Source organism: Conger conger, chromosome 1, assembly GCF_963514075.1.
Source record: "Conger conger chromosome 1, fConCon1.1, whole genome shotgun sequence".
Lineage (NCBI taxonomy): Eukaryota > Metazoa > Chordata > Actinopteri > Anguilliformes > Congridae > Conger > Conger conger.
In genome coordinates, this window is record NC_083760.1 from 7,953,045 (window position 1) to 7,978,014 (window position 24,970).

General features: G+C 46.4%; 1 protein-coding gene across 1 annotated transcript in view; it reads right to left on the reverse strand.

Moving 5' to 3' along the window:
- The window catches only part of alk (ALK receptor tyrosine kinase), a 393,279-nt gene that overhangs the window by 214,671 nt on the left and 153,638 nt on the right, over positions 1 to 24,970 (reverse strand). Inside the window, exon 3 of the mRNA XM_061258633.1 lies at positions 13,529 to 13,678. Coding sequence (XP_061114617.1) covers positions 13,529 to 13,678 — 150 coding nt within the window. The remainder of the gene's footprint in view (positions 1 to 13,528; positions 13,679 to 24,970) is intronic.

The following is a 24,970-nucleotide window of genomic DNA, read 5'->3' on the forward strand; positions in this document are numbered from 1 at the left end:
GGAGGACCTGGGAGAGGAGCCATCGATGGGGTCCCAGAAATCAGCAGGGGGAGGTGACGGGGGCGCAGGGAGGTGACGGGGCACAGGTAGCGACTGAGCGCTCCTCTCTCATCATTCTCATCGTTTCAGCGGGAACCTGTTGCTCAGCAACGCTCCGAGCGGAACGCAAACGCCCACAAGTTCGTATTTCACATGCCTCTTAGTTTTTTTTTTTACATTTATTATTTCTTATCACGCCGTTGACGTTCCTCGTTCTTAATTCGCTGCCGCACTCGCTAATCGAGCCGGCTGGATCGGAATTGATCGATCGATTGATTCGCCGGCTGATTGATCGGCTGATTCATTTTCGTTCACCGACTGACCGACCGGCTGTTTAATTTATGAGGACTTAATATGTTTGTGATTGAGGCGGAGGGTTGTGACGCTGTCGAGGCTGGATGCTGGGAGGACAATCCCTCAGAAAACAGCCCGAGCGCTGCAGATCGATCAGCGGCTCTTAAATAAATAAGCACCGACCGCTTCATCCCGCATCCCCCCCTGATAGGAACAAACGCCGAACAAACCGCCGTGCGGACCCCTATGGGGGGGGGAGCGGATGAGCCCGGCGAAGTTTCGGACGACGGAAAAAAACATGCAGACGATCGCGTTATGAAACCGGTCCGCTGCTCGGTCACAGGAGGACGTGTGAAGGGCACACTTCGCTGGCTAAATGCAGATAAACTCAAACTCAAACACTCTGAGGCCGACGGCAAGTCTGTCCATCACACTCTTGAGCACACAGACTCATTTATAAGGAGCGGGACGCCCTGATCTTTATGAATTATTTGCTGATGTATTCCCGAGAAGTTTAGACCGAGATCAATTTTAATCAGCCGGAATTAGCTGCTCGGAGTGCCGCGCTAAACCCGATGATATTGGGCTAAACCTCGACGTCGGCAGTTTTACAGCTGCCGGCAAAAACTGCAGTGACTTCAGGCTGGCCACCAGTGGTCTGCCATAAGCAATGCTGTAGGGCAGCTTCACAAGTCAGCACAACAGCACTTCACTAGCGGACAAGTTCAGGATAAGCTGTTGAGATGAGGACCAACTGTTTAACCCTTTGAAGAGTAGGCTTTTTTGGAATGCTTTAAAAAAAAAAAAAACGAATTCCAAGTCAGTGTTCTAGAACTCCATTGCTTTCAATCGCCAGTAGCGATTGTTACATCAGCATTAGAATGTTCAGCCGAGAACATTCTAATCGCATTGCATCCAATTGCCAGTATTGATTGTGACATCAGCATTAGACTGTTCAGTTAAGAACATCCTTATCACATATCTGTGACTTCACACCTTAATGGGTAAACAGAATGCAAAAACGGTTTTGTGGCATTTGTCAATCATTAGTAAATGAGCAGCTAACACCGTTGGTGGTTCAACAGGTGCCGACTTGCTTCATATGTTTCGCCCGGGTTGTGTGAGGGCGGGTGGGGTTGTTATGAAAAACCCCACAGAGTGCATGAGCTGGTAAATTATATCAGCTACATTAGCCAATCAGTGGGTGCAATCAATTCGGCCCTTGGAGCTACCAGCCGGTCCATTCAAGGGATCGTGCTGACCGCTGATTCAATTCACAGCTCTTACCTCATCACCCACACCTGCAGCCAGAGCACACACCCCCCCAACAACGCAGAACACACATACACACACACAGCCCACGCGTACACGCAGCCCACACACACACAGAGCACACCCCCACCCTCCACAAACCAGACCACACACACGCACACACACACACACACACAGCCCATGCACACACACAGCCCACACACACACAGAGCACACCCCCACCCTCCAGAAACCAGACCACACACACGCACACACACACACACACAGCCCACGCACACACACGCGTCATACACACAGCCCACCCACACAGGCACACACACACACACACACACACACCGCTCAAGACATCAGAGATGTGCCATGCTCTAACTCATTAGAGGCAGAGCAGACAATATTTTAATTACGTTACAACAAACATTAGGGATAATGAGTTTAATTTTTTTTATTTGTTTAGTCTTTAGTTACTATGGAGCCATAATCACAGCTCCTTCTGTCGTTTTCTTTTTTTTTGTTGTTGTTGTCAGTTTTGCTTTGGTTTGTTTCTGAGTTTTCTGTGGCGTTGGGTAATTAGAATGAGTCATGATTTCAGGGCAATGACCCTGTCCTCATCAGGGCTGCACAATTACACAGCGTCTGAGCGGGCGAAGAGCGCCCCCATCAGGATTCAGGGAGTACTGCTGTGCTGCATCATTTACTAAAATAGATTCACAGTCTGGTTACAGATGAGGAGTTTTAATCCTTTCAAGAGTAGGCTTTTTTTGGAATGTTTTTTTTTTCCAGAATTTTAAGTCAGTGTTCTAGAACTGCATTACTTTCAGACTCCAGTGGTGATTGTTACATCACCATTAGAATGTTCAGTTAATGGCAAACAAGGTGCTAACATTGAGTTAATATACACTCAGGGACCACTTTATTAGGTAGACCTGTACGCCTAAATGTGGCTGCAACTAAATGCCTAAAAGCATGTAGATGTGGTCAAGAGGTTCAGCTGTTTTTCAGACCAAATGTCACAATGGGGAAGAAATGTGATCTTTGACCATAGAATGCTTGTTGGTGGCAGACAGGGTGGTTTGAGTATCTCTGAAACTACGTTGACTGGTTGAAGCTAACAGTAACGCAAATATCCACACATTACAACAGTGGTATGCAGAAGAGCATCTCTGCGTCAAACCTCTAAGTGGATTGACTACAGCAGAACACCAATACATCTGAGTGTTGTACACTGAGTGTATAAGATTTAAAATATGCAGCACTATTAATTCAAAAGGCATTATTAGACACTGGGCTCACGGACCGATGCATGAATTCCAAATCCGCAATTAAAAATATTCACCGCTTTGAATATTTTCCTTCTGGCGTGGAGAACACTGTTTTTTCTTCCGCTTCAAGGAAAGCATCAAAAAGCCGGGAGGTGTTAAGACGCGAAGATCAGAGCAAATTCAATTTCCTCGCGGGAGGACAGGGGACCACCGGTGCCTCGGCAGCCTCCACATCCCCGCACGGCCTGGGGGGTAATTAAAATGTAATATACCGCAGCGGGGAATTTATTAGGAAAACATACAGCGCGCCCATAAAACGTGATGAGCTTTGGGTTGTGCCGTTTCGGCTGACTGCCCCGCCGCTATTGGCCGGCGCAGTTCATTAACGGGGGGGGGCGAGGGATTTGATTTGCTGCGTTATCGATAAGGCGGACGCACCGGCCGGCGCGCCTCAGCTCAGACGTCAGCGGGCCGAAATAATCGCTCCCGGGCCCCGGGGCCCAGGCCAGACCCCCAGACAGCCTCTACCTGGGCCAAATCTGCGCCAACTTCCCCTCACTCTCACCCCCAGAGTCACTGCCGATGTGACCCAGAGTCTCTCGCTCTTAACACCCACAGGCACACACCACGGGGGGTCATATCAACAGCCAAACCCTCAGAAATAAACTGCCTAAAAAGGCACACATGCTTGTTGCTGGGGCAGCACCCCGTAGCTACATAAAACTGTACCAATAGCCAGCAATATATAACTAATTTGTACCTTTTTTTTTTACCTAAAGAGAACACGACTGTATTTTCAGGGTACATTTGGGAAATTGGATCCTTGAAGAACAAAAATTTACCTCCACTGTCTCTGTATTTCTGAGGGTGAACTCAGAGGAGAACTGTCGACAGTTTCAGACTCTTTTATGCCGCGAAATAAAAAAATAAGTACATAAATTAATCATTAAAGTCATTTTTATCTCTCGGTGTCGCAACGTTGAAGGCCGATTGGGCCTCGGTGGAATTGGAAGAATTCCGCTCCTCAGAGATTGGTGCTGCCGCTCACTGTCCCCCTGCCTCATTCCCGCGCAGTTGCTGCGTGGGAGTTTACCGTTAACGCCAGCGCCGATCCTGCAACACCGGGATTTCAGCACTGACACCGTCGGGATGGGGTCTTTTACACGGCGACTCCAATAAAACTTTTTTATTTATTCATTGACTTCATTTTATTTCACACTATAATTCGTTATTTGCAGAGCTGAGCTTGGCTTCGCGAGGGAATCTGCAATTAACCTGCAGCGGTCTCGGTCCTGAATTGTTGGCCAAAAACCATACCTAGCCAATCAGATCTGCCGGATGCCAAGTCCCTTGGCAGTGGGGACCAATGAGCTGGCAGATGAGACAGTGTCCAATATCTCTGCAGGAAGTGAAGCACTCTGGGTTAAGATTAAACTCAAGCCAGCTCATCCACATGAGTAATTCCTTACCCTGGGGATAGGAACTGCTCGCAGAAAGTCTCTCAGAACGAATTTGCACATTGACTCTTACGCGCTATGCATGAATACACTTATATATTGCGAACATGAAGGTTAGGGTTCTGAAAGGGATCTTTGGTTTGTCTTCATCGGGGAACCCTTTCTGGTTCTTTGTGTAACCCTCCATGGTAGGTCTGAAAGCTCCTAGATTGTACCATTTTGCCTGACAAAGAACCCTTGAACATGACAGGGTTCCTCTATGGCAGGGATCCAAATCCATCCATTTTATTTTTATCCTGGGTAATTAACATAACATAACTTAACTGACGAGAACAGGCATTCAGCCCAGCAATGCTCGCCTTTTCCTACCACTAAAGTGTACCAACCGCTCAGTTTTCCTAAAAACGAAATAGCATCTTGCACCGTATCAAGCCTGGTCTTGAAAATCCCCAGTGTTTCTGCCTCCACTACATGTCCTGGCAAGCTGATCCATACTCTATGTGAAATAAATGCTTTGTAATTAGCGCTACTGATTGACCAGGCTGTCTTCACACCTGACTCCCAGGTAAAGGGAGGGTGGAGAACCCGCCGTTCTCAGCCCTTCCAGGACCGTGAGTTTGCCGACCCCTGCTCCACGGAGACGCAGGGGAACGCTTCAGAACCCTTTCTTCTGACAGCGCACGGCACTTTAACGATTATTTAAGACGCTACATTTCACAATGTCTTTAGCCTCCTGCTCGGGTTTATAGGCAGAAAAAGGGCCCCGCGGCAGCAGGAAAAACTCAAAATGGCCGACAAACAGAACTAATCACCTCCCGCCATTGGTAATGCCTCTTAATTACCAAGCGAAACGGGGGCCCGGGCTTAGAGGGGAGGTCATTTGTCCCTCTGTGGTTAGCGGGTTAGCGGCTGATCGATCCAAAAGGACTTCATCACTCAAGGCCTGGGTGGGGGGGGAGGAGGAGGGGGGGGGGGGGGGGGGTGGGTGCTGTAGCAGAAAAGTTTCTTTCTTTCATCATTTGTTCTTTTTTAAACCTTAAAGACTGAATAAAAGATAAAATCACAGCAGAGATAAAAAAAAAAACCCCGAATCTTATACCTCACTGACAGATTTATTGTCAGTTCGCGTGTGTATGTGTGTGCGTGTGAGATTTTCATTTCCACGATACAGGCCTTGTGAAAAATGTCCGGCCGGACCAGTTACAGCCCCACAGTGGAGCGGGGCGGCCTGCTCGTAGGCTGGCGTGTGCAGAGAGAGCCGCGGCCCGACAGCTGAGAAATGAGACTCTGCGTTTCCAGCATTAGAGCCTCAAAGTGAACGGACCTGCGGCGCGGACCGAACAAAAGTCTCGTTTGTCAGCCGGCTGTCATCGCCGGGAAACGCCTAATGCTCGCGCGAAAAATATAAACAAAAGGTCCATTTCCTGGCTAATGGACACCCCGGACGCCGAGGCGGGCGCTGGAACGCGGCGGTGCCGCCCGGCGTCCGTGCGGTTTAACCTCGAACCCCGCCCCGCGTCCCAGCTCGGGACCCCGCGGCCCCGCCGATAGGGGCCTCCGCGAGACGCCGGCCTGAATTTGCATTAAGTCGGCGCGCGTCGCCTCAGAGACCCCCCGCGTCCTCGTACGGGCTGTTCGATACGCGCTCCGGCTGGGCTCCCCAGCGGTAGCGCTTTATATTCATTTCAGACGGCATACGCTGAATCGGTGGCTGAGAGACGGAGCCGGCGTCCGGGCACCGGCTTTAATTATTATCTTTTGAAGCGGTAGGGCTGATATTAATCAATATGTGTCTGGAATCTAATTTGGGACAGCACTCGAGAGGCCTATTAGGAGGGGTGATTTGGAGGCCAGCGCAAGGTTGAGGACCGGCGCTGTATAACAACGCTCCATCGATACATCGCCGCCGCTTGACGCGACGTGCCTCTTCCGCAGACTTCGCTGGCTTTTGCAGAAAGTATAAATAATGAATTGAGACACAAACCACACAAAGTTTCGCCCTTGTCACGATTGCTTGTAATAAGGGCGTTTTGTTTTTCGCAGTCTTACTGTGATTTGTTTTGCACGAGATAATTGTTTTTTTCAGGAATTTTTTTTTTTTCTCTCTCTCTCTCCCTCTGAATCGTAATTCCTTTATTTAATTATTTAGTCGCTCGCAGCTCTCGTTTAAGTTGAGCAATGTTGTTGAAATAAAGGCAAAAGTACACATAATTCAAATTAGCCACCTAATTTAGATGAAGGCAATGGAAGCGTATGAATGCATAATGTAGGGAGCGCTGTTTGTTCCAGGGCGATGCATCGCTCTTGTGTTGTGATTAAGTATTTATGAAATCGCATCAACAGAAATGAATAGAGAAAAGTAACTACCCGCCCTAGTGCGCGTGGTTTGGGCTGGGCTCTAATAATAAATTAGGAAGTAATACAAAGTTTGTTTTTTTCACACACAGAGAGTGGACACTGTGTGGAATAGCTTGCCAGGACATGTAGTGGAGGCAGAAACGCTGGGGGTTTTCAAGACCAGGCTTGATACGGTGCTGGATACTATTTAATTTTTAGGCAAACTAAGCAGTAGGTACACTTTAGTGGAAGGAAAAGGGCGAGCATTGCTGGACTGAATGGCTTGCGCTTGCCATTATGTTGTGTAATGCGATGTTAAATTCTCCACGGTCTGTTAGAACCTCAGTGGTGGTGGAGTGGGGTGGGTGGCGGGGATTTCTGCTCAAGAAAGAAAAGGCAGGGGTTGAATAACATTCTGGCGGTAGTCCTGCACTGAGATCCCATTAAAACAACACGGTGTTCCTCTGAACCTGTGTTGACAGTGTTTGAGTCCTGAAATGAGAGACCGTTTGCCTTACCGAGGTACTCAATTGCGAACCAAGCAAAGAGATCAAGGAGAAAAGCAAGCACTGGCAGTCAATGTTTTCCCAGAGTCACCTTCCAAGCCCAAATATAGCTAGCACGACTCCCGGTACCGGGAAATCCATGTTCACCGACCTGAGAGGAGGCCAACTATTTGGGGCAAACACGGCACGCAAACTAAACTCCGACGCAGATACAGTATATGCAAGATGGTCTTCCGTTCATGATTCATCCCGGCCGAAAAGGGGAGGGCAATTAACCATTAAGGTGTGAGACCACAAATACGCATGTGATTAGAATATTCTTAACTGAACATTCTAATGCTGATGTAACAATCACTGCTGGAACTGAAAGCAGTTCTAGAACGCTGATTCAGAATTCTGAAAAAAAAAAAAACATTCCAAAAAACCTATTCTTCAAAGGGTCAAGATTACACTATCCCCTCGTTCATGTGTGTAAGAGTCCTCCTCCTTTAAGCCAGGTCATCATTATTTGCAAAACACAGGCAGCATTGGGACACCGTTCAAACATCCTGGATGGACCGTAGGGCCTTAACCAGTAGCCCTGTAGGGTGATGAGAAATTGGCAGTTGCGTCGCCCAGGGATTTCATCAGCTGGGGGGTCTGTGCTTCATTGCTCTCTAGACTGGTTGATTTGCTGCATGTGGACTGCTTGTCACAGCCACAAATGGGGTAGCCTGTAGCGTAGAGGCTAATGTAAACGACTGGGATCCGTACGTTTGGCAGGCCAAGCCCCTGTGTAGCCACAATAAATTCATGCAACTGACAAAAAATTCAAATAACTGTCATGTGCTGAAATGTCTTCCTCCGTCTCTGCTCTCGGCGCGTTTGGCTGAGGTCTGGGGCGTGGAGCGAAGCAGGCCGATGACACCACTTGTTTTTTAGCAGAGCCTTGCTTGTCCAGACGCCTGAATCGCAGGTGGGGATTGCTGTGTGCGCGTGGCTGCAAACTGCTAATTGGCCTCCAAATTAGGGTGGGAATTGGACCTGTCAAATCTATTTTAGAAACAAAAAGAAAACTCACATTAGCTTGGAAGAAGAAGGGGGGAATTATTTAGCCAGTGGAACTGAGGGAATGAGTCGGTGACAAAGTTGAGAAAGCCATATTGGGAATTCTTTCCGAGGATACTAGAGAATCCCTAACAGCTATCAACACCCTCCCACGCGCTCTCACAAAATGGCATGAGTGTCTTCAGGACAGGATCCTCAGTTTAACGTCTAATCAAAAATGCTCATTAGCTAATTAGCCATTTTTATTGTTAAAGTGGCTGTAACTAAGTGGCTGGAAACTTTTGAAATAACCATAAATTATCACAGAGGGATGTAGCCACTACACATCCGCCATATACCTGCTCAGCGTAATGTAAATGACTGTAATAACACACATTTCAAGCCAGACATAAGATCTGTGTGGAAAATGTAATGTAATGTTAGCATTGTATGGCGGCGGTCTCAACCTCCTCACCAGCCCATAACCCTCCTCAACTCCTTCCAAAATGTACCATCCGCAAGTACATCGTATCAGAAGAAAAAGCGAAACTGGCAGAGGGATTGAGAGCACAAAAATAGCAAAAGGCACAGTCAACAGAGAAAGGCCCCAGTCAGGATTCAAACCTAGGTCATTGTCGTCGAGAGACGACAGTGCTGTTGACTGCCCCACATAGAGCACACTATGACTACAAGCAACAGCAACGAGACTAAAACATTCATTGGGCATTCGGTCAGGCAATCCATGATGTCATGAAGGACCCTGACCCAAGAGGTCAGAGCCTGGTAATTAATTGAACTCCACCCATTCAATCCCCACACAGGAATAGACGGAAATGATAGACCGATACAACTTCATATTGCAATGCGTTTGCATTGTCTTATTTTGCTGTACCATAATAACCCCGTACAGTGTAGTCTGAATCAATTGACGGATTTAACTTTACAGTCACTTGGAATTTAAGTAGATTTAATTCAATGTTAAACGTTATTAGCCATTGCAATAGTAGTAATAGCAGCAGTAGTAAAAGTAGTAGTATGGCATTGGGTTACCTTCTGTGTAAACCAACAGGAGTCCAGGTTAAATCGACTTTGCCCAAAAGAACACTTACACATATCAATCACAGTTTCAGCCCAAGTAGAAATGCTGCTGCAGTATGGAAAGAGGATTTATTGGCCTGGCTGACCAAGCTGCTTCCTTTCACTACAGCACAGCTACGTGTTAAAGTTAAAGCATTTTTGTTTTGACATAATACAAGGTTATTGGAGAGCAAAAGCATGTTGCAGTGTAAATATAGTTTTAAAAATGTTATTTATTTTATTTTTATTGAATGTACCTTGCAGTGTAGGTTTTCGGCATCGTACGACATATGGTTCTTGAGATTAAGACCCGAGACTCACGTCCCCTAGAGGGAATAAAAACGAATTGGCAGGTCTTGCAGGATATGAGTCATTCACATGAATGAACTCTGAATCCTACGTCCTAAGGTGTAAATAGGTTACCGCGAAGGGCATGGCAACCATATGAGTTGTACTGCATGCAAACCATTAGGGAAGTCACATTGCAAAGATATTGACATCTCTTATTCACGTGAGCCCTGGCCAAGAACGCGGCATATATATAGTCACACAAAGTAATACATAAAACACAGTGTATCATCAATGCACAGATTCACAGATAAAAGCAGTGCAAAGTGCATAAAAGAGCTGAAGAAAAAGCAATTCTGTGGTCAACAGATCTCCAATTTTGGATTTAAAAACATCAATATCAATAAACTGGGCACGTTTCAGGTCATTTTGCAAAGAATTCCAAAGAGGATGGGGCAGCATAGCTAAAAGCATGCTCACCGAACTTGGCACTCGAATGGGAACATTATACAAAACACAGTTCTGCAATCTTAATCTATAACGTCCATTTCTTTGTTGGGTGAGGAAAGTGCTAGGTTGGCAGTTGCCCTAAAATGGCTTTATACCCAAACACACACCGATGAGTCTGTCGCCTTACTGCATAAAAGGCAAGAAAAACACATTTTAACATTCAGTGTTTCGCGTAAATGTTTCGCTGAATATAAAACACAGCTTCATTTTCGACGTGGGGCAGGAGCGTGGACATTTCCAAATGGTTTGAAGAATTTACCTCCCCAGTCCAGTTTCTATCAAAACACTGTCTCCTAAAATGATGATAGCACCGTCCCAGCATTGCCTACCTACCTCCCGATTGTCCCCGCACTGATTGAGCTCTTTGTGTGCAACCTCAACATGCCAAGACTCTGCAACTGCAAAGAATGTGGGCAGAAAAACGACATTTCTGGTAAAAAAAAAGAAAGACATTGAATAAAACTAATCGAAACTCAAGAAAACAAGATGGGGTTGCACGGGTCCTCAAAAATAGGGTTAGGCAAGGCTGATTTTGAGCAAAAATATGATACAATACAACCAATCAACGGTGGTTTTTCCCGACACGGATTCCCTACATTGCAGAGAGGCTAAATTTAAAGGTAGGTTGGTAAGGAGGTATGGAGATGTTTGACATGGAGCTTGGAGGCCAGGGTTTGTCACCAGGAGGAGGTTGCTGGTCTGAATGTAGAAGATCTGCATTGTTATTGGTCACAGCACAACAGTCACTTTCAATGAAACAGACAATGAACCCCATAATATGTTTGGCTTTGACATAATTAGACAACTCTGATATGAGTGTATTATCATTTGCAATTGGTTTGTTAGGTTGTCACTGGCAATTCATTTGAAGTAAATTAAATCAATAACTCAACAGTCCTTGGAAAGTCTGTTTGGTGGAAAAGCTCTTTAGTCAATGCCTTTGCGTCAAAAATTACCCCTGCCCGGAATCTCAATGAAGCACAAGGTTCATATTAAATGTGTGAATTAAACATTGTGCAGAACATCAATAACGATGAAATTGTATTTTTCTGTTCACTGAGATACAGTATCTGCCTTCTATATTCTCCATGGCCTGATGTGGAGTTGGTGGTGAGTGTGTTTGTGTGTGTGTGTGTGTGTGTGCCTGTGAGGGGGGGGGGGGGGGGGGGGGGGGGGGGATGTTGCGCCTCAAAAAATATTGCATCAGCTTTTCTGGGGTGGTGGGGATGTGAGACCTGTGAGATATTTTTTGTGGGGCGCAACCCCTCCGCTGCCGTTGATGCCTATTATTCCTGTAATTGCTGTTGTTGCCGCTGATCACTGCCAGATATTTTCAGCCCGGTGTTTTTGCGGGGAGAGCCATCAGCAACCGAGAGAAGTTACAGTGGAGATCAGAGCAGAAGTGATGGACGTGCCTTTGAAGTGCGCGAAGGGTGCCTGCAGACCTTCTTATTCAGAAACTCACTCCGCGCAATCTGACTGGCAAATGAGGCTTTGTTTCCCTCCACCTCTCCTCCTCCTCCTCCTCCTCCTCCTCCCTCCATCTCTCCATCTCTCCCTGCCTCCCTCCCTCCTTTGTGAAGAAAGCGAAATAAGCGAAATAGCCGAACACTTACGGGATTAATGTGGTTTTAGCCGGTGCTGCGCTGCGTGTTTAAAATGTTGTTGTTGTTTTTTTTTTAAACAGCCATCCTGCAGATTAAATAAGAAGGGAGGTTTGCGCGGCAGGAATCTTAAGCGCGGTCCTCTCCTCCCGGACCTCGTTACTCTGTCATTATAGAGCGGTATCTGCTCGCCTTACAGAGACGCCCGCGGTGCGGAGGGATAAGGAGGAGACAGTGTGCGTCTGACCTCTGGATGGAAAGGTCCGCTCACAATGCATTCTGCTCACTCCGCCGCGTTAATAGAACAATAATGCAATAATGGAATAACCTCGCCAATCTGTCAGTGCCACTGCAGTCCTAAGCTATTATTTATCTCTTATTTGTCTGCCTAATTTTTTATTTTTTTGAAAAGAGCTCAGGGAAACAAAAATATCACAACAGCATCTCAGGAAATGGACTTTCTCCCTCGTGGAATGATGTGGCTGTTGTTTTGCTTTTCTAATCTTTTCCAGAAATAAAAGCACATATTTATATGTTAACTCTTTCGATTTTGCACCCCCCCCCCCCCCAGAGGGCAATATCCACCAGTTTTTTTAGAAAAGTGTCAATATCTCAAAAAATATTTACTGCACACACATGCTGGAAGACTTCAATTAAAGTAAAGGCTGGTACCATTCAGAAATTTGAGAGAGAACTAGTTCAAGTCACAGCTTCTACAGACAGTGTACGCAAGTGTTACACTAAAATACAAAAATAAAAAATACAAAATGCCTTATGTTTTTATAGTTTAGCTATGTTATTTAGTTTAGCTCAGAATATCTTTCTAAGTCAAGGACCGACCCATAACTTTTTTATATCTGTGCACAAACTTGATGTGAGTGTGTGTACAAAATATGGTAAAGATATCGACAGGCATTCAAATTCCACATGAGTTTTCCCAAACCTGCACCCAGATGTCCTGAGGTGGCTCTCCGAATACAAAACATCTATATCTGTTTGAGGTGAACATGGAATAAAAGTGGGCTAAGAAAGAAAACATCTTTATTCATGCAACTTCTGAATTGTATCTGTTTTGCTCTTATATTGGAACATGATTTTTCGACGTAGAGAAATGGTATCAAGGATTGTTAGAATATGCCTTTTATTGTATGAGTCTGTGACCAGGAGCCTACTGTTCTATTGCCCTGCATTGCAAGTAAGAAACTGATAAGAACCTAAACTGCTGTTCTCGTAAGCGGAGAGGCTTTTTAAAAACCTTGTGTCGCCAGTTTGCGGTTTTATTACGTCAGATTTTTTTGTATGATATAAATACGAACACAACAATCATTTGCGATGTCGACGACTCAACCACAAGGAGGCAGGGTGGACGTGGTTAAATACCGCTGAGAGACTTTGTGAGGACTTCACTCACACTTACCTGAGACCGCTTGGGTGCGTCGAGTAAAGATAGTCTATTAGTAGTACGTGAGTGTGAGTGGGTGTGTGTGAGTGTGTGTGTGTGTGAGAGAGAGAGAGTGTGTGTGTGTGTGTGTGTGTGTGTGTGAGAGAGAGTGTGTGTGTGTGTGTGTGTGTGTGTGTGAGAGAGAGAGTGTGTGTGTGTGTGTGTGTGTAAGAGAGAGTGTGTGTGTGTGTGAGAGAGAGAGAGTGTGTGTGTGTGTGTGTGTGAGAGAGAGAGAGTGTGGGTGTGTGTGTGTGTGTGTGTGTGTGTGTGTGTGAGAGAGTGTGTGTGTGTGTGTGTGTGTGAGAGAGAGAGTGTGTGTGTGTGTGTGTGTGTGTGTGTGTGTGTGTGTGTGTGTGTGAGAGAGAGAGTGTGTGTGTGTGTGTGTGTGTGTGCGTGTGAATGAGGCTGTCTCACTCACCTTCCTCCCAGTCCGGGAGCCTGGTGCCCCTCTGCACGCTGTCCGGCCCGGCCTCCCAGGAGCTCTGAGCCGCCATCAGACTCCAGCTGAATTTCGGGCTCCCACCGGAGGGCCTGCCGCACTCCTCTCTGTTGCCATGGCATCTGAACTCTGGCGAGAGACAGCGCAAACACGAGTCACACCTGCGTCGCCCGTGACTACCGTCACAGCTCCCGCAATTTCAGCTTATTAGAGGACGATCGGAAGCGTGCCTAATTACGGACGATTAGAACGAGAGATTCATGCAAAACGCGCTCGGGATTTGCATCAACAGGTTCTGCGCTGGAAGGACGCTTCGAGATATGGATAAGCTGGCGCGTTTTGGCACGCCTTGGGTTTTCTTGAAGGGGGCAGTCATCAAAGCTGCAGCAGACGACAAATTGTACAGACATTCTGCGACTGAAGTGATTTCATCACTTCTATTTTTTTTATTTTTTTGCCAAGCAATATGAAGTTTCAAGTACCATATGTTCTTCATCATTATGTTATGGGTTTTCTTAATTGCGCCAAGAGAACTAACAAATTAGTCTTAAATAGATACCCATACTGTATACAATACTGTTGTCAAAGACCATATATCCGTGCATATTATGTATTCCTGAGCACACCTAGGTAAATATAAGTAATTGTTTTGGATTTAAATACTTTCCTGTTCTCGATTGATCTTGCCTGGGTAACGAGAGAGAGACTTTAACCCTGGCCCCTCACTCATCTCAATATTTTCCAAAATTATTCCAAATGCTAGAACTGTGAACTTTACAGATAGCATGTTCAGTAAAACATTGTTACAGTAAAGCTGAAAATTATTAAGAATTCAATATGTGGTGTGCATGTTGGTCTCTGTGGGTTAACAAGACATAATACAGCCTCATATTCTGAATTTTAGCCAGCTAGAAAACATGTAGGACTATTACTGCTCTATAAATCTAATAACAAGAGCAATATAAAATTAATGGAAGTGGAAACACTGTATTTTTTCATAGCAATACAAATAATGTGTCTTACAGCAAGCTATAACTCACAACTCAAGTGCACATCTACCGTTATTATGTGGAGCGGCGAAACAGAGGCATTCTGCGCCGCCGTGATTTGTAGCGACGGAGAACTCTTGAAAATGTGAATGGAAACAATCAGCGAAAATGGTTCTGTGTCTCCGTTTCGCCTCCTGGGGAGAGGAGCCTGTTTAGCATTTACCCGCGGAGACGTACCGTTCATTTGTGTGCCCTCACGATTCAGCTACTTAGGCTGATAGGAAAGCAGATCGACTCGGCGACATTTTTGAAAGCGAGGCCCTCTCCCGGGGAGATGGATCTGCAAATTAAAGCGGCAGGAAAACACATTCCGAGCAGGAAGTGCCGCAGTGCCCACTCCTCATTCTGAACAGGAAGCGCTGTAGTTCGCATGACTCCCCCCAGACAGGAAGTACTTTAGCACACGGCTCCTCATTCGGAACAGGAAGCGCTGTAGTTCACATGACTCCCCCCAGACAGGAAGTACTTTAGCACACGGCTCCTCATTCTGAACAGGAAGCACTGTAGTTCGCATGACTCCCCCCAGACAGGAAGTACTTTAGCACATGGCTCCTCATTCTGAACAGGAAGCACTGTGGTTCACATGACTCCCCCCAGACAGGAAGTACTTTAGCACACGGCTCCTCATTCTGAACAGGAAGCACTGTAGTTCGCATGACTCCCCCCAGACAGGAAGTACTTTAGCACGTCTCATTCTGAACAGGAAGAGCTGTAGACAGGGGACCAGGGATTCACATTCGGCCAAAAACTGGAGAAATTGCAGTATATTAAGCCTCTGGTGCCAGAAAGCAAATTTCTGCATTGAATTCCAATGAATTTACCATGGGGAAATTATACTAGTTTGGACAGTATTTTTTAAATTTTAGAATTTCTTCACACTAATTACTACCCAGAGACTAATTAGTCACACAGAAGGTATAAGATTTGTTTCATACCTATGAATCCCTTCACATTTAGGTATGTAGTGCGCATGCTCTGGTGCCTAAAAAAAGCTGCATAGTCAATTGTGGCAGCCTCCATGAACTGGCTTCATGCGCCAATGAGCAGCTTCCATAGGAATCCATGGAGCCTGTAGTTCCTGTTCTTAAACAGGAAGTATTGTAGTCCACTGCTCATTCTGAACAGAAAGCACTGTAGTCACACCAGCTCACTGCTGTGGTCCTCCAGTAAATCCATGGAAGAAGAAGAGGAGGATTGAGGCTGTCTTCTGTTTCTCCTTTACCAGCTTTCTAGTTTGCCTGCTAGTTTAATACCTCAACCTACAGGCCAGTGGAGGATGGGCTTCCCCCCTACAGCCGGGTTCCTCCCGAGATTTCTTCCCGTCAGGGAGGTTTTTCTCGCCCCTGTATGAGGGTTTTTCTCCCCACTAGGAAGTTTTTTACCTCATGCTATCTGGGGGCTCAGGGATGATATTTCAGCTTTTTTTCTTCCCTTCTGTTACTCTGTAAAGTGTCTTTGTGACAGTCCTCTGTGAAAAGCGCGACACAAATAAAATTGAATTGAATTATCTGGGAATTACTTTCATTGTGCCAAAATCTGCAGTCCCTTTACCTGAATGCAGAATCACTCGGGTTAATATAACGAGACAGTTAATATAACATTACAATATCCACTAATATACTGCACATTACTTCTCTATAACTATTCTGTAATTAACAAGAAAGGGCGCAAGATATTTAAATGCACACTTCTGAATGAGTCTAATATCACAGCTAACATCTCAACGCTTAGCATTACTCCAGCTACTTAATTGTACCATGTGACCAAGCAGTGTCAGGCCGGGTCGAGCATACGGTAAGAAGCACAAAAGAAGGCGTCTGGCACTGATTACTCCATTTCAGGGATTTTTTCAAATCCAATTTCTCATAAAAATAATTACAGCAGTTACTGAGTGCCCTTCTGAGCGGCATTCATATTCATGCATCCATAGGGCAGCGTGGAGTCACTGTACAGCATCTGAAGCCTAATACATCTTCTCAAGCGTACTGTAATAAGGAGGCTGAAATTGAAATGGCATTAGCCCGCACAAAAGGGCTCGGAGACTGGAGAGCCTCGCGAACAGAGCCGTGCTCTTTTTTTGTTTTTTTTTGCTCGCATGTCTGCCCGTAATCTGCAGCCTCGAGTGGAGCGCTGCACGGTGAGCGGACAGAAACAGCTAGGCGTAGGTGAAGTTGACGGGTTTCTAAGGCCGTCGGCATGGAAACGCAAGCAACGGGCCTGCCATTTCAGTGTTTCTGTTCACCTTACAGCTCCCCTCTTCCTCCTCTTCCTCCTCCTCCTCCTCGGGTCGGCGGGTTTTCAACGTGTCACAGTTTGCGGACCAGGGTGGCAGGGAAGGGGGGGGATTGGGGTTAAGCTCTCAAAATGAGCCATGGACCTCGGGGTGGTTCAGAAGCAAATTCATTACATTACTTTACAGTTATCCACTCACCGTTTTATCGACTTACTGTTGATTAGACTAAGGAGGGGACAATCCCCCCTGGAGCAATGCGGGGGTTAAGGGCAGTCAATGACCCAATAACTGGATGGATGGGCTTGACCCACCAACCTTCCGGGTCCCAGTGACCTACCTTAGCCCATTGCAAACCAATTCAATCAGATACTCGTAACCAGACATTATATTGTCCGGTCAGGACCACAAACCTGGGGAAATAATTTGAAACCCACACATTCCCCATCTGGCAAACCCTCCTCCCGCCCTCGGCACGCGCCTCTTCCTCTGGCGGAGGGAGCTGACGCGATGAGACGCGAGTTCTGGCGCGCTCCGAAACTCTGATGGGTCGGCTGCGTCTCATCTCTCGTTCGAGTCATTACCGCGTCCGCCGCTTCACGAAACTCATCCGCTGGAGGACTTTCAGGCGGATAATCCCGCTTAATGAAACCACGCCAGTGCTTGGCTGAGCACTGGCGGAGAAGAAGAAGAAACCCCCCCTCCTGTATAAGTGCCGCCGAAAACAATCGTTCGCGAACACTTAACTAGAGCAAACCTAACGATCGTTACGAAGCTTCGACTGTACGGTCGAACCACAGTTGGGAGCAGTGAGTACGGTATTGAGGTCAAAGTCAGGGGGAAAGAATGTGAAATGTTATTTGATGAGTTTGTCCGCTCTTACAGGAACACAGTGCACTTAATGCATATTTGCGCAAATATTACAGAAGCAGACTTACGCATATACAGTACGGCGTACTATACACATGCCGCAAACATACATTCAAACACAAAAACACTCAACCCATCAAATCCGAAACTACAACTCACAAACAACTACAGCTTATGTGAACAAATGGCTGGCAATGCACAGGTGCTGTAGGTTGTAGCAAGCACACACACACACACATACACACACGAAACTAAACTGAGCAGAATAAAACAAATATGATACAAGACTTTAAACAAGACCTGGATGTGTCACTGTTTTTTTCAAACCCACTGCTTGGGCGGGGGGGGGGGGGGGGGGATTGATGGCTTATAAAATGGCCGAGGATGGGGACTTTATAGCCCATTTATCCTCATTTGGAATCCTCATTTATTCCACATTTTATTGCCCCTGAATATGAAATCATGTCCTCTTTACCGTTTCTTGGCGAGGCTGATCAAGACCTCCGTCACAGCACCTAAGATCACAGCTAATTCGGTTTCCGGCGGCCGCAGAACCCCAAATGTCACCCTGGCCCTCTCAGTTTCTGAAAATAGCCCCTGCTGAGAGCAATCCAGCATAGAACGCTCTGTACTGGCTTTTCAAATAATACATCTGAAACCAAATATGCTGTACACTGATGATAGAGTTATAGTATACTCACATCTAATGAGACCCCAACACAGATCACTGCAAAGCTGAACAGTGTGACATGAACACCCTCCACTCCTGGCTCAAACATAATCATCCGATTTTAAATGTGAAGGGAACGGAATGTTTTTCCACTCTCCACACCAGCAGTTCTCTACACCTGATCCCAGCACCGTAACAACTCCACGCAAGCAGTTCTCTATCTGATCCCATCACCATAACAACTCCAAGCCGGCAGTTCTCTATCTGATCCCATCACCATAACAACTCCCCGCAAGCAGTTCTCTACACCTGATTCCATCACCATAACAACTCCATGCCAGCAGTTCTCTACACCTGATCCCATCACCATAACAACTCCACACAAGCAGTTCTCTATCTGATCCCAGCACCATAACAACTCCACGCCAGCAGTTCTCTACACCTGATCCCATCACCATAACAACTCCACGCAAGCAGTTCTCTACACCTGATCCCATCACCATAACAACTCCCCGCAAGCAGTTCTCTATCTGATCCCATCACTGTAACAACTCCACGCCAGGAGTTCTCTACACCAGATCCCATCAGCATAACAACATAACAACTCCCCGCAAGCAGTTCTCTACACCTGATTCCATCACCATAACAACTCCCTGCAAGCAGTTCTCTACACCTGATCCCAGCACCATAACAACTCCACGCCAGCAGTTCTCTACACCTGATTCCATCACCAAAACAACTCCCTGCAAGCAGTTCTCTATCTGATCCCAGCACCATAACAACTCCACGCCAGCAGTTCTCTACACCTGATTCCATCACCATAACAACTCCACACAAGAAGTTCTCTACATCTGATCCCATCACCATAACAACTCCCTGGAAGCAGTTCTCTATCTGATCCCACCACCATAACAACTCCACACAAGCAGTTCTCTATCTGATCCCATCACCATAACAACTCCATGCCAGCAGTTCTCTACACCTGATCCCATCACCATAACAACTCCATGCCAGCAGTTCTCTACACCTGATCCCATCACCATAACAATTCCACGCAAGCAGTTCTCTACACCTGATCCCATCACCATAACAACTCCACACAAGCAGTTCTCTACACCTGATCCCAGCACCATAACAACTCCACGCAAGCAGTTCTCTACACCTGATCCCATCACCATAACAACTCCATACAAGCAGTTCTCTACACCTGATCCCATCACCATAACAACTCCACACCAGCAGTTCTCTACACCTGATCCCAGCGCCATAACAACTCCACGCCAGCAGTTCTCTACACCTGATCCCATCACCATAACAACTCCACGCCAGCAGTTCTCTACACCTGATTCCATCACCATAACAACTCCACTCCAGCAGTTCTCTATCTGATTCCATCACCAGAGCAAATGAACCCCTTGCAGTACACCCATCTGCTGCACCATGGAAACATCATTGTACAGTACTACAGCACTCAGACTCCCTCAGTTTTCTAAACTATTGCACGTCTCATCAGCCATGAAACTGTATTATCAAACTCAAAATAAACTTTTATTCTGCTTCCACCCACTCATTCATCTGATAGGAAGTCATCTTACCAGATCCATAACCCAGCAAAATATCCCAGCAAAATAACCCAATCCCAAGTTTAAAAATTAAGGCAAAAATCTACACTCCCATGTAGAACTCCCTCCCGTTATCCCTCAGAATATCCACATCCATACCTATTAGTTTAAATTAAATAAATCTCCTCCCCAACCAACCATGCAACCAGCTGTCCCTCTATCAATTAAAATAGTACACATATATTATTTCATTTTCTCTGTATTTTCTTAATTCTTTTTCTATATATACTCTCTCTAATTTTACTCTTCACTCTCTCCCTTTCATTCTTTTGCTATAACTCTTATTTCCTTTTCTTATTGTCTTCCTTATCCTAATTCACATCTTCCTTTTCCTCACTCCTTTTCCTCACTTTTCTCATTCACATCTTCCTTTTCCTTGCAGGAACCCGCTGAAAAACAGATTTCTGAGTTGGGCCTAAGACTATGTTTGTTCTTTCAGGCATTGTTTTTATTCATGTGAAATAAATAAATAAAAATAGTATATTTTTATTCATTCATTCCATATTTACAGGGAGATGTCGTACATTTCTTTCAAGGGAGTGTTGTTTATTCAGGGACATTAACCCGCTAAGGGACGAAGTTATTACAACGTTTAGCGTAAAACTGTTTATGTCCCCAAACGATTCAGCTAATAATTCCTGGTGAAAATTTCAACGGAGATATTCTATAGCCCCTTTTAAAAGGTTTACGTTAAATAACTTCAGATTGTGCGGCAATAAACTCTCTTTTCAGAAGCTGTTCTGAGCCAGCGCTTTTGTTATCCCTCTCCATAATCACTTCCACACGGGCGTCGCAGTAATTAAACAGTACCTATGAATACTAATGCAATAGAGACGTAGGATGAATTTAGGTGAGGAGAAGTCCGGACATAAGGTCCTGAGAAGTCGTAAAACACTCCAGACCCACTGAGCAGGCGCAGTCAAGTGCTTTATAGGCTATAAATCTGCAGATTCAAAACGACCAATTATGCCATCTTTTTATTCCCCGTTTGCAGAATGCTGGCAATGGAGGGATGTCTCCGGGCACGACCCACTGCACGTGACCCGGGATCAAGTGAGGATTGACAATACATCAAGTGGGATAATAATAACCATGTGATTTAGAGCACCCTCCCAAACCAGCTGAGATTGGATTTTTAATTTACCAAAATCTCAAAATGTTCAGACCCCAGTTGTTTCTGACACCACTAGTATTGGGCTTCCAGACCCACAATGTCTCTGAATTCGCTAATATTTGCCTTTCAGGCCATATATGTTTCTGGGGCCAAAAGAATCCACCTTTTATTGCAGGAAATATGCGATAAAATGAAAAAAAGGTTTTTACACCTCACATAATGTAAATAACAGATGCTAGGAGAAAAGGAAAATGTACAAAATGATGAAAGTTCTGCACACTGTATCTTTCAAAACAACCTCTAATGAAGTAAGAGAAAATGACATAACTAATATTTCAGAAACAACCCGAGACACAGAGGAAGGAAGGATTGTTTCTGAAATGTCTGTTATTTCTTTAATGGTTGTTTTGCAGGATGCAACGTGTGGGAGTTAAATCTCTTAGGAAATGTACACCTCCCATCAGTGGCAAGAGCATGCAAGAGCTCTTAATGTGTGCTCTTATGACGCACCAAACACCAAATAGCACAGCCTCCAGCTGAGATACTGAGATATAGGTCTGTAAAGCTGCATTTCTTTATCAATCCCCTACCCAAGCCAAAGAGCGAATCAGCACTGTCCTTGTGTATGGGCCCGCCCCATGTGTAGCAAGGCCATTCGCCCCAAACCTGGTGAGACATACACTAGCAGGACAGTGTGTGTATGGAGCAAATTCACCGTCACTGTGTCCGTTCTAGTGGGATCCGTGCGTGGTGGTTAATGAGCCTCATATCAGGGTGACCACCCCACGCACACACACACCCAATAAATCAGTTAAGCACAGATTGAGTATCATAGAGTTCTCCGGGTCATGTGGTTTCTGTCGGTGAGTGAAGAGATGCCAGGATTGGTCCAGCTGCTCCGGCTCAACGGCGGGGCTAACGGTAATAATCCAGCCTCAGTTTTACCTGCGAGCTTCTCTGACTGCAGTGTACCGCATTTGCCCTCGAGTAACACAGCGGGGGGGTTTTGTGGGGGTTGGGGGGACAAATTCGCCCGCTGGTTTTTAACGAGGGGGATGAATATATTTACCACTTTATCTGTATCACAGGAATAGCTGCCGTTGTTTATTTATGTTTCTGGTCGCCTCGGTTATGGCTCAAATATCCAGGGAGGCTCTGCAGCGCTAGCTCACGCGCTAGCTCGCTCCGCTGAGATGCTATCACGCTGTCAGATATATACACGGAACCGACAAATAAATAGATGGAGATTTGACAGACAGAGAAAGCAGAAAGTTGCGCGGACAGGCGGAATGGAATAAAATGTAAAAACGGCGACAGCTAAAGTGTAGACAAATATTATTCTCCAACAGCTCTCCTGCTCAATATTTTTTTTATTGCGAGTTTTTGAAGGGAATCAATCCCGCTGGCGCTTGTTTTCATGGGCGAGATGGGATTTCACAGCCAGGGCTGTGTGCGCGGGGGTCGCTGCCTGCAGGGGCCCGGGAGGAGGGTTGGGGTGCGCTGGGGGAGGCACGGGGGGTCCAGGGCAGGACGGCTTTACTCAAATAAAACAAAAACAAGGCCCTCCTGCTGACCTGCCTTTCAGGACGGCCTGGCGCACTGAGGCGGTCTGCGGAGAGGGGAGGACATGTCAGCAGGCTGAGGTAGCTCAGGGGAGGGGGGCTGTTTGTGCCTCTGTGTGGGAGCGGCATCGCACCACAGGATCCCCACACACACACACTCACACTCACACACACACACACACACACACTCACACACACACACACACAGATACACACACTCACACACACACACACACACACAGGATCCCCATACACACAGACACACACACACTCACACACACACACACTCACACACATACACACACACACACACTCACATTCACACACACACACACACACACACTCGCACACACACACACACACACAGGATCCGCATACACACACACACACTCACACACATACACACACACACAGATACACACACTCACACACACTCACACACACACACACACACACACTCGCACACACACACACACACACACACACACACTCGCACACACACACACACACACACACAGGATCCGCATACACACACACACACTCACACACATACACACACACACAGATACACACACTCACACACACTCACACACACACACACACACACACTCGCACACACACACACACACACACACTCACACACACACACACACACACACATACACACACTCACACTCACACACACACTCACACACACACACACACACACACACTCACACACACACACACACACACACTCACACACACACACACAGATACACACACTCACACACATACACACACACACAGATACACACACTCACACACACACACACACAGGATCCTCACACACACACATACTCACACACACAGACACACATACACACACTCGCACACACACACACACACACAGACATACACACACACACACACACTCACACCACAGGATCCTCATACACATACACACACTCTCACACACACACACTCACACACTCACACACACTCACACACACACACAGGATCCCCATACACACACACACACACACACACACCACAGGATCCCCATACACACACACTCACACTCATACACACACACACACACACACAGGATCCCCATACACACACACAGGCAAACACACATAGCAAACACAGACACAGATAAACACACACACACACACATAACAAACATGCACACGCACAACACAGACACAGACACACACACAGGAAAACACACACAGACACACACGCACAGGCAAACACACACACACAACAAAACTCAGACACACAAACACACGCACAACAAACATACACACACAACACAGACACACAACAAACATACACACACACAACACAGACACACAACAAACATGCACACACATGCAAACAGACAGACATGTAAACACACACAAGAAATGCACGCACACACACACATGTGCACACACACTCACACACACATTCTTGCACATATACACGAACTCAAAAACACGCACAGATGCACAGACATACACACACACAGACAGACACACATGCTCACACACACATTCTTGCACATATACACAAACTCAAAAACACTCAAAGATGCACACACACGCACACTCGCACACACACACACAGACACACACACACACACAGCGGGGAGACCCCACTGTCACTGTCCCAGCTCGAGTGCCACAGAAACCTTCTGCCGCCAGACTCAGACGGTACGGGACCCCGAACCCTGATCTCCACAGCCCGTGTCAGGACCTCACATCCCTGGGGAGTCATCCGTCCCTGCCTGGCAGCTGTGTGGGTCTGCCCTCCTGTACGGGGCACGGAGCTGCCCCCCCCCCCCCCCCTCTGAAACCCATGATAAATGGCAGCTCGCAGCAGATGTTTGAGAGATAACGGTGATTTATAACCGTTAGCGTTAGCGTTAGCGTGTTGTCCCCGGTGCCGTGACCACCGCTGCTCGCTCTCCTTCTTCTGTTCCTCCGGCCCTCGCCACGCCCGTCAGACACGCAGTTACACTTCTGTGACGCTTTCTGCGCGTTTCCGACACTCTGTGTGTGTGTTTCTGCTGCTCTGTGTGTGTTTCTGCCGCTCTGTGTGTGTTTTTGACATTCTGTGTGTGTTTCTGACGCTCTGTGTGTGTTTCTGTCTCTCTGTGTGTGTTTCTGACATTCTGTGTGTGTTTCCGACACTCTGTGTGTGTTTCTGCCGCTCTGTGTGTGTTTCCAACACTCTGTGTGTGTGTTTCTGCCGCTTTGTGTGTGTTTCTGACATTCTGTGTGTGTTTCCGACACTCTGTGTGTGTTTCTGCCTCTCTGTGTGTGTTTCCGACGCTCT